Here is a 10,909-nt window from a genome sequence, read left to right as displayed (position 1 = left end):
CGCAAGCGCGCGCACGGGACAAGCCCATAAGGCGAAGCCTAGACGGCTACGCCTACAATCATAGAACTAGAGTTATAATAACATAACTATCGTTTCACTGTGTTCCCTAGATGGAGACCTGGTACTGGTTCACTGTGGCCCCTAGAGGGAGACCTAGTTCTGTTTCACTGTGGCTCCCCCTGGAGGGAACAGAGCCACACAGTATCAGTAATGTTACAGCGCTGCTTAACCATACCATCTCTACATGAAGTTATATAATACAGGCGCAAGGTTGAAGGCGCAAGGTTGAACACCTCTGCAACCATACTGGACAAGGAGATGAACACTTGTCAAGTTGTCATTGCGAATAAGCTCTCATTCCTTTTTGCGGGGGGGCTCATTTCAGTCCTATGATCAGATCCATCATCTACGTCACGGAACTAACGCGCTGACGGGCGCGCGGACCACCTCTTCACCGCACTTCATAGCGCCTCGCCTGTCGTCTCCTCTTCAGTGTCACTACAGCCTCCTGTTGTTACTGAGCAACATCTAGAAGATCTAATCCGGAAACATTACAACTGGTCCTGCAGATGCAAACATGAGTCGTCTCCTAGGAATGAGTCGAGTGCAGGTGTCCCATACTGAGGGGTGAAGATCTGCATGGACGAGTTCCTGGGATGAACCGCACTCCCATCACTGATCCGGAGAAGAACACCTGAAACTGTTGGTTCTTGTTGTGGGCCGACGCGTTTCTATTCGTCTGGCAGCTGATTTGAATCCAAGGCTTTGGGATTTATGATGAAGTTTAAGTCCAACCAAACCAGGACGTATGACGGAGAGGGCTTCAAAAGACGCGCCGCGTGTCTGTGCTTCAAGAACGAAGGAGAAGATGAGGTGAGCCCAGGTGCTGGAGACCTGGATCTAGATCAGAATCAAGATGTAGCCCTGTTTCTAGATGTAGAACTGGATCTAGATGTAGCCTAGATGTAGACCTGGATCTAGATGTGACCTGTTCTAGATGTAGACCTTCTCCTAGATCTTGCGTTGAAAGTTGAATGATACATCGTTAGGGGACCCATTTCATGAGCCTATAAAAAATATCACATTGGTGTAATAAAAAAAGCATTGTGAATCCCTGAATGTCGTGGATAAACGCCAGGTAGGGGAGACTGGGCTGGTTAGATCACTTTTCCATCTCAGTTAGTTTTCTCCGTCTTAAAAATGTTTAAATCTGTCAAAGTGTGATTAACGGCAAGCTTGGGATCTCAGCTAAATAACTAGTAAATACAATGTTAACAAATAACCCTTGGTTTTGAGTAACATATGAATAAAGTGGTGTTGTGCACTTGTGCCAACCTGCCCCAGCACGTGGTTGGTTGGCACATGTAAGCGGGGCTGTTGGCTGACATTTAAGCTAGATCAGGGGTCTCAAACTCGCGGCGCGGGGGCCAATTGAGGCCCGCGGGATGATATTTTGTGGCCCCCTACTTGACATCAAAGTTCAGTGTTAAGGCCGATTTAGGGTCGTTTTAGACGCAGAGACGTAAGCACGTAATTTACACAAGGGACTTGTTTTAGACAAGTTTTGATTTACGGTTCCTTTAAGGTTCCTTAAGGATTGCGCGTGTTGCAAGGGGATTCTCTGCCAGAACAGAACAGAACAGAACAACGAACGAATCTGTGGGCGTGGAAGTGGAAATCGTGAGACTCCTGAAAGGATGTGGTTAGCTGGCCAATCACAGTCTTTGCGAGCTGCGTAGGGCGAGTCGCATAGTCAGGAATTTTGGGCGACGCACTTAAGCACGTAAGGGGGGATATTTTACCGCGCAAGGGGGGGTTATGTATCTTACGTGCTGCTTACGCGTTACGTCTAAAACAGAGCATATATCGGCCTAAGGCCCGCGCGTTGTTGTCAAACGTACATTTTTGCTGAGTGGCTTGCCACGCTTTTTTATCACTTGTGATAGGGTGACCAGATTTTCACGGTTCTGCCGGGACAGTCCCATTTTTGAGTTGTGTGTCCTGAGTCCCGACAAAAGCCAAAGGTCGCTAAAATGTCCCGGTTTCCACTAACCGCTATGAAATGTCCCGTGTTGTCGCGATTACATAGCCAACGTGATCTAATTATAGCCCGATCATTAACTTAGATTGGGTCAGTTGTGCTCTTTTTTTTGGTGGAATACTTCATGCGGCCCAGCCTGACCCAGACTCTACCTCCAGCGGCCCCTAGGTGAGTTTGAGACCCCTGATCTAGATGTTTGTTCTGCAGTAAGAAAAAACGCTTTTGGTTTGTAATTTTTTTTTATTTTTATTAAATTGCTTCAGCATACCCCAGGGATGCTTATTTGAGGGATTTATGGATTTTTTATACCTTCAAAAATGATAGACGTCAAGAGAATACACTCCAACATTTTTTTAAATGAATACCCTGATAATTCCTGATCACTAAATTAAGTTAATCGACTGCTACCACCATTGCTATTGCAGGACTAAGTCTGTCGAGGTACATTTCAGTATTGAACACTACAAGCACCAGAGTGCTTATGTGGGACAGGTGGAACCTAAAGCGTCACATCTCTGCCTGGTGACCACAGCTCGTCTCAATGGCACACCACATGACCCGGGGGCTTCTGGGGTGGGGTGACGAGTGCGAGGCTCTGTGCTTAACACCCACTGACCTACTGCAATTTATAGAAGCAGGGTGTAGGCCCGAGCTGTCCCCTGACAGATTGACTTTCTCACTGGCATCCAGCGGCTTCTTCCAAACCATTAGGTCAATGGTCGCTTGGATATCGTCGGATATTGGTGTCGAGAATATCTTGAATATGAAAATAATATCCGAAATCGAGAGATAGGTGGTCAGAGATTCATAGAATATACTTGATTTGTTCTGCCTTATAATGGGGCCTGTAGGCAGGATGAACTCCTGGCCCAATGCCAGGAGGTCTATATAATTGACTCTAAAGATGTTGTAGACTACACAATGGGACAGGGGCCAAGCAATAGGCCTTCAATGAAATCCATGTACGAATCTTGATGTTGTTCGTCGTCGGCCTGCCAGCTTTACATTTTCCCTGATCAGCTCTGGGTCAGAGTGGTGACAAGTCCTGCACAGGAGCTGTAGGTGTGATTCTCCTTCCTCAGACCCACATGTTTCTCTCTGCTCCCCTCTGGCAAAAAAATGGATTCAAGCTTTTGACAGTCTGATAAATTGCACCTTCGAGCCTGTACATCACTAGCCTTGTGAGGAAAAATGGGACATTTTGTTTGTTTAATAATAAAAAGGCTGAATTTAAGAAGGACCTGTGACTCTGTGAGGCCATAATTCGATATTAAAATGAATTGGTGTCGATTATCAAAGATAATTAATCCTGACTTAAAGACCACCCAGTTGACATCCTCCTCTCAATGTTTGTGTACCTCTGTGAAGGCTGTCTGCTTGAGATACTTCTACAGCTGCTGGACCACAGGTGGTTTGTGTTTCGTGGACTGGTGTTTGGGTGTGTTACATGTTGTCTAGAGGCGGTGTGTGTTTCCTGGTATTTGGGTGTGTTACATGTTGTCTAGAGGCGGAGTGTGTTTCCTGGTATTTGGGTGTGTCACATGTTGTCTACAGGCGGTGTGTGTTTCCTGGTGTTTTGGTGGCTGGCCCTCTGGACTCTGTTAAGCTGTTTTGGTTTTCAAGCAGAAATGTAACTGCTGATCCAGTGTTTTTTGTTAAGCTTGTTTGGCTGGCTGGGTGTGCAGAAAAACATCCCGCACACACACAAACAAGTCGTATTCACAAAGTGAATATGACTTGTTTGTGTGTGTGTGGAATGTTTTTTTGTCTCTGTGTGGAATTCTAAATAAGGACACTGGTTATGATAGCATTTAACCGTTGTGTGTAGTTCTTCTGGCGACTCTGGCTACTTGTCTGTAATTTATGTGTAAATATTGACATTGTTTTGCTTAACAATTATTGTTGGCCTTGTTTGCTTGTTTTCCAGATTAATTATGAATTATGTTAGTAATAAGAGAAGTTTAGTAGTTTATTGACATACTAAAACCTTGACATAAGTCCTTGATTTATGTGAAGATGTTATGTGAAGATCTCCATATTCTCACTCACTCACTCAAACCTGGGCCCCGTTTCCCGAAAGCGTCGTTAGCCTAAGTGGATCGTGAAGTGCGTCGAAAGGGCATCGTAGAGTTTTCACTGCGTTTCCCGAAAGCATCGTGGGGAACGAACGTCTTGAAAACGCTCGTAGCTAACGAGTAGGGCCTACTCCAGGGGTGCTCGTAGGTACTCGTAGGACGCTAAGAGCATCGTCAGCTATAGCCTCAGTGGCGTCACCATCGGACATTCCGTCTATTGGATGCGTTTTATTAAAACGCATTGCGCCTTTATGTTCTTAGTTTGGTAATTAATAAAGATTATTAATTAATTTATTAATAAAGATGTTAAAATGGCCAAAATAAAACGGGATTTGTGCAGACTGACATAGGCTACTCATAAAACGTAGCATAAAATAATGTAAAAAAAAAAAAATATATATATATATATATATAATAAATTATAAAAAACAAGCAAAGGAGCAGGCAAAAGGCTGGGATATGGTGGGGATTGGTCACGTTGACGGGAATGTTTAGTGACATGTGGGAGGGTGGAGGGGGTTAAAAAAAAGTCTCAAACACTCTTCGACGCGCATGAAAACCAGCCGCGTAGTTATGAGGGAGGCCGTCCTCACACCGATCTTCCTCGTCGTCATCGTCCTCAGCGTCCTCCGGTTCAAGCAATGCCACCCCAGCCTTAGCTGCAATGTTGTGCAACATAGCCGTCACACATATCACGGCGCATGACTTGGCCGGCGAAAACTGGAGCCCTCCGCCTGACTTGTGAAGGCATCTAAAGCGCAACTTCCACCTCCCGATCGTGCGCTCAACGATGCACCGGGCCAGACGGTGGGCTTCGTTGTATTCCTCATCATGGACGTCTCCCGGGTTATTCACAGGTGTGAAGAGGAATTATTTCAGGGGGGAAAATGCCGTGAAACGCACAGTGCATTCAGGATTAGGACTGATATATGTCGGTTTAAGCCTAATCAATTGTGTTTTAATGTCTTTAGCATTCATATAATTGCAGTCTATTTTTTTCGTAGGCTACTCTGCTGTTGTCCTTGATGGGGATATATTTTAACCCTTTTTAACACAATTTTCCTGCGAGATTCCTGCGTCTCCCCCTCCTACGGAGCCCATTTCAGCACCGTGTCAGTAGACAGTTACAATCCTACGACGTCGTGAGTGCAGCGAATGCGCGTTCACGTTAAGAGGAGTTTCGGGAAACGCGACAAAGAAATTATCGATGGATCGCAAGATCCATCGGGAGAATGATCGTACGAGCGAAGATCCATCGTTATCGGGAAACGGGGCCCTGTACAGTTCATGCAGTGTCGAAAGGGGGCGGGGTCCGGACTGAGCCGTGATCAGCCATACTCATCTTGCAGTACTCCTCCGTTGGGGTACTGAGACGTCTAAAAGGGTGCCAACAAGTTTGAGCTACACACGCCGTCCGTTGATTGGTAGACAGAATCATCACTTCCGTGCGGGAGGAGGATAACGGCGAAAGCTCAGTTTATTGAAGAAAATGTTGCGCAAATTTTGACGTCCTTCTTGGACGTCCTACATTGTTGCTCTTTGTTGTGTGACAACAAGAAAAAGTGTGAGGTTAGTTACTGCAGGCTGGGAACGATGTGTGTGGGTTTGCAATGTTGACACTAGACTGGTAGATCTCGGGAGGTTGGCTACTTGAAAAGTAGATCTTGGGTCCAAAATGGTTGGGCACCCCTGTAGAGGTACATAGAGGGTTGCAGTAGTAGTTTGAATAATGAAAGTATCGGTATTGGTATCAATATCGGCGATTCTGATCCGGTATTACTTGGTATTGGATCAAATCGGCCACCGCTAAACAAATCTACGAGTACAAACCAAACCTACGAGATGAAAATATGTACCCATTGTTGAAGGGATGAGTTGGATGGGATCTGAACTCATCACCTTCAGTGATCTGAAGGTGTCGTTGTGCCGCAGGATCTCTCACGACCTGAACCTGCTCCCAGTGTCTCCAGCCACATCTCCAGACACCAGGACCTTAAGATGGCCTCCAAATCTCCTTCAGCTTCAACCAAACAAGACATCTCATTTAATTTGGTCAGGCGGAAACTTTGGTCAAGGGTTACTGTTGATTTTTTTAATGTTCCTTTCTATTTTGCTGCTCTACTGGTGATATTTGCTGATATTTCCATCATATTGCCCACAGTGCTTATCCCAAGTGGTTATGTCAGAGTTCCTCTTTGGAGGTTATATCCCAATGTCTTCTGCAGTAATGTGACCCCCAATAAAGCAGATCTAACACCATTATGTTTGCTCTGTAATCGTAATTATTTTATTTCCAATGTATTAAAAGTAGTTTGCTTTGTCAAAGAGAGCGAGGGTAGCTTCCGTTTACACCTTTCTTTTTATAAATGTTTGCATCTGTATGGTTCTATGTTGGGCAGGTTATGCTATGCATTCTACCTGGGGGAAGGACACCATTGTACATGTGGAACTCAAGGTATTGAATGTACATGTCAACAGCTTCACCTAGAATAAACAAAATATGGACAGTACCCAGAAGGGGAAATTGTTATATTAAACCAGCACATGTGTGATCTGCTGTTCTTCCTCTGCAGTACGTACTCTACCAGCCTTAGACCTGGTCGATCTAAGGCTGATGAGGGGTGGAATGGGGGACAAATGTTTTGTACTGCAGTTTTGTACTCGTATATTAAATGAATTCATGCAAACTCTGTATTCAAATGCACAATTGAATTCTATGTGAACGTTTTTCACCCAAACACAAAGATGTCTAACTGCAAACCTGATGTGTAACTGCAAATTCAATCTATTGTTCAAATATTTTTTACTGATTCACACACTTGAATGCAATGACACAAAAGGTTTCCCCACATTTACATATGGTGTTACAATACTTTGACCCCAATCTGATTCCCTGCATTGTCTGGGGTTGGCCTTCTCTCAGAACCTGAGGATCTTTTCTGCTCGCAGGTGCTGCTGGTGAGCAGCAGTCGGCACCCAGACCAATGGATCGTTCCAGGGGGGGGCATGGAGCCGGAGGAGGAGCCTGGCGGAGCCGCCGTCAGGGAGGTGTATGAGGAGGTGAGGAGGAGACAAACATGGAACATACAAAGATGATGGTCAAAATAATCAATATTTAGGTTTTGTTTGAACTACTACAGTTAACTGATATGAGATAATAGGTAAAATATATAACGATATGCATGTGTGTGTGGTTTAGTTCTTCTCTTGGGGACAGCAGTAGCTGGTGTACTCCACAGTGTTTAGAGATGAGTGGGCTAAGAGGCCCCAGCTGGGACATCAGTGTGCTGACAGCTTTAAGTTATGGAGCTGACCTTTAGAAGGCCTGTCCAGTTATACATCGCCTATGTCCTCTTAATGACAGACGTCCCTGGGTAGGATTGTACTGCAAAAATGTACAGGTATTGTTTTAAGTTATATAAAAATTCAATTTCGTATATTTTTCCACACCTTGCTGAAAAGTAGGTACAAGAAACTTCCTCCCCAAGAATTGTTTTATCACTTGTTACTACTTGGTTAGTTACTGAGTAAGCCTTCATCACAGGTGTAATCCCAGACGTACATCGCAGCCATATCGAATGCTGCCGGCTGCCGCCCCATGCTGCGTTAAGAGAACAAGCCCGACCTGGAAACTGATTTTAATGCGTGGTTTTAATGTGAACATAAAAATGAATAATTTTGATTGGTTGAGAAATGTAAACCGTATAGTGCTCTTTGGCCAGACCAAACACAGATCCCCTGTTTACTTTGGATTGTTTACAGTCCAGTCTTTGCCTCCGATATGGCGGCCTTGTTGACGTACGAGCCAAAGGCCAACGTGTCTATGTCTATATGTCTATATGTATATATGTCTATATTTGGTATAAAAGGTGAGGGAAAAGGGGTGAACACAGGTTTATCACATTACGTAAATTAGGGGCTGTTACATGCCTACAGTACAGACCCATAATTAACTTAACGAGCTGCCTACCGCTGTAGCTCATTAACCGTCTTTGTGATAAAGGCCTAAAGTCTCTGTGATAACCTTCTTTGTGATAATGGCCGATACCTTGTTTAAAGACAAAGCTTACAAACTTTAGTATTAGCTCATGCTTGTTGGGAGTTAAGGTTTGGGAATTTTAGGCATCCTATATTATGACTTATTATATATGTTAAGTTGACTTATAATTTGTTATATTCGGTTGAATCATTATTATATTATTATATTATGTTAAAGATAACCTATCTTCTAATTTGAATGGTCTTGTGTAGCAGAGGAACCAGAGAATAGATCTAACCCAGACCTCATGGCCACGTTGCTGTTCTCGTTGATTTCGCCCATTGTAAATGCATCCCCGTGGCCGTCTGTCTGGTCATAACCTCCTGGTCACAACAAGCTGTGTTTTTCACATGATCAGACGATCCTTGGCACCCAAACTGGGACTTAGGGTCCAAGAGGGGATCAGGAGCCCAGACGCCTGGAGGACAGAAACCTGAAACCCAACCGGGACTCTCTCTGTATAAACGTCTGTTTGTCTATCTCTCTACGCAGGCTGGGGTAAAGGGGAAGCTTGGAAGACTGATGGGAGTTTTTGAGGTCAGTAAATCATTTTCAGTTATGGAAAGTATAAACTGGCATATAGTAAATAATATGGGGTCAATCAATGGGGTTCCAAGTAAAGAAATTTGCCTAAACCGTTCCATCTGCGCTCACACTGGGTGCAGATGACTCATACTGTAGTCCTCTGCTTGCTCTCATTAGCACAACCAGGACCGGAAGCACAGGACCTTCGTCTATGTTCTCACCGTAACGGAGACGCTGGACGACTGGGAGGACTCCGTCACCATCGGTACGGCCTCTTGTCACCTCAACATTCAGATTCAGATTCAGCTTTATTGGCCAGGTTTGCGAACAAACGAGGAATTTGACTTCGGTCCCTTTGCTCTCTATGTACAACACTCAACATTTAACCTATTGTTAATATATAAAAAAGAAAAAGCACAAAACAGAAAACAGTACAAAAAAATAAATAATAATAAATATACATAAACTGTTAAGTATACAGAATAACAATACAATAAATAATAATAATTATAATAATATAATAAAATAGTGGGTGGGGGCTAATTCTGAGCGTTCAACAGAGAGACTGCTTGGGGAAAGAAGCTGACTTTGTGTCGGCTGGTTTTGGCAAACAGTGCCCTGTATCGCCTACCCGAGGGAAGGAGGTTGAACATTTTGTGACCAGGATGTGAGGGATCTAGGGTGATTCTTGTTTCCCTTTTCCTGACCCTGGACTGGTACAGGTCCTCGATGGTGGGAAGGTCAGCTGCAATGATCTTCTCCGCAGCCCGTATTGTCCATTGCAGTCAATAGAGCTGTTGGTCTGAGATTATTTACATTCTTTTACTTAATGCGTATGAACTCAGCAAGTGAAGACTTTAAATATACCCATTCAACCATATAAATAGAGTTTAGCCTGTTGTGACGGCAGCCATGTTGGCTGTAGACAGTTGTTGTGGTCACCCACACCCAGCAGCCCTGCCTAACCCTCTCTATAAGCTATGGGCTCTTAGTGTATTTTGTTTGTTTTCCATAACACTTACTCTAACAGGCTAACGCTAGTTCACTATCGTGTGGCAATTTATAGTTTAGTTGTCATCCTCAAGCAGACCCTTATTCAAATGACCACTTTTAAGGGGAAAGGATAATCTTGCTTTTGATGTCATGTAGCCTTTAAGTTAACCTGTCCTAGCACATTATATATTTATATATGATCGACATATCAAATATGTCTTGGTTTAATTATCCCAATACGAGCTTAACGGTGTGAAGGGCTTCAGTCTACATTTCTGCCCATATTGTATTATTATAAGTTTTATTAAGTTCAATATATTATAATACCTTATTTATTCCATACTTTGAGTTAAGGTCTAGTTAGTAAAAAGGCTCCTGTGAATGTGGGGGTCTACTGTCTAGGTCTCTGGTGGTCAGGTCCCTTTGACTAGATCTTTTTCCAGCAACATGAAAATGTGAAGAGAAATGGAAATAGCTTCTGTCCTTGTTCACATTCTCGTTCTAACAGGAAGGAAGCGGAAGTGGTTCAAGATCGATGATGCCCTCCAAGTGCTGCAGAATCACAAACCTGTCCACGCAGAGTATCTGATCAGACTCACCACTGCGGCCTGTGGTGCCCCCTGCAGTCCGAGCTGTGCCGACAGAAATGGCAATAGCCCTGTATCCGCCCTGACCCACAACAGCAGCCCGCACCACGGCCTCTCCACGCATGTAATCGATAACACAGAAAGCCACCAAGCAGGACTTAACTGGACATAGCCTATGTAGGTCTTCAAATGCAAATATTGTCTCTTGAAAATATTTATTTGCTATTTTGACTTTGGTTCAGTTCATCTAAAACCTTTCAATGTTTAATACAAACACACATACTATCACCTTTATTAGCTATTACAACACATTCTTCCTGGAAAAATCAAGTGTGTATAAGAAAATGTGAAACTCGATATTGTTTTGTAAAGGTCCTATGTTTGAAGCGTAATGCAATATCATACAAAGCATTCAAATTCCTATGCAGTCGCTCTTCTGATAACTCACTGCCAAGTAGTGGCTACAAAGGGATGCATTGATACAATCAGAAAGGGTCTATATGAATGAATTTAGCAATGTAGTAAGTAATGTAGTAAGTGTCGAGTCGTGTCGAGCTGGTACCATGCAGTGGAAAAGCGGCATTATGTCAGAGCTTTACCATTTCAGTTTGAATTTGAGTCGATACTTTTCTACTTCGATATGCAGCAG

General features: G+C 43.7%; 1 protein-coding gene across 4 annotated transcripts; it reads left to right on the top strand.

The window, feature by feature from the left end:
• Positions 1-378: 378 nt before the first annotated feature.
• Positions 379-10,800, top strand: nudt4a (nudix (nucleoside diphosphate linked moiety X)-type motif 4a). Of its 4 annotated transcripts, XM_060061451.1 has the most exons (7): positions 406-873; positions 2,137-2,209; positions 6,049-6,760; positions 7,066-7,176; positions 8,648-8,692; positions 8,858-8,945; positions 10,182-10,800. In XM_060061451.1, exons 3-7 carry the CDS (start codon positions 6,731-6,733, stop codon positions 10,430-10,432), a joined length of 525 nt encoding a protein of 174 aa, XP_059917434.1. In that variant the 5' UTR covers positions 406-873; positions 2,137-2,209; positions 6,049-6,730; the 3' UTR covers positions 10,433-10,800. The 4 variants fall into 4 exon arrangements, with proteins under 4 accessions (XP_059917433.1, XP_059917434.1, XP_059917435.1 ...); XM_060061452.1 differs by lacking the exon at positions 2,137-2,209 and having other exon boundaries at positions 6,516-6,760; XM_060061453.1 differs by lacking the exons at positions 406-873; positions 2,137-2,209 and having other exon boundaries at positions 4,520-6,168; positions 6,516-6,760.
• Positions 10,801-10,909: the final 109 nt, after the last annotated feature.

The sequence above is a fragment of the Gadus macrocephalus genome, chromosome 9, assembly GCF_031168955.1.
Source record: "Gadus macrocephalus chromosome 9, ASM3116895v1".
Classification (NCBI taxonomy): Eukaryota; Metazoa; Chordata; class Actinopteri; order Gadiformes; family Gadidae; genus Gadus; species Gadus macrocephalus.
This window is presented reverse-complemented; position numbering and strand designations above follow the sequence as displayed.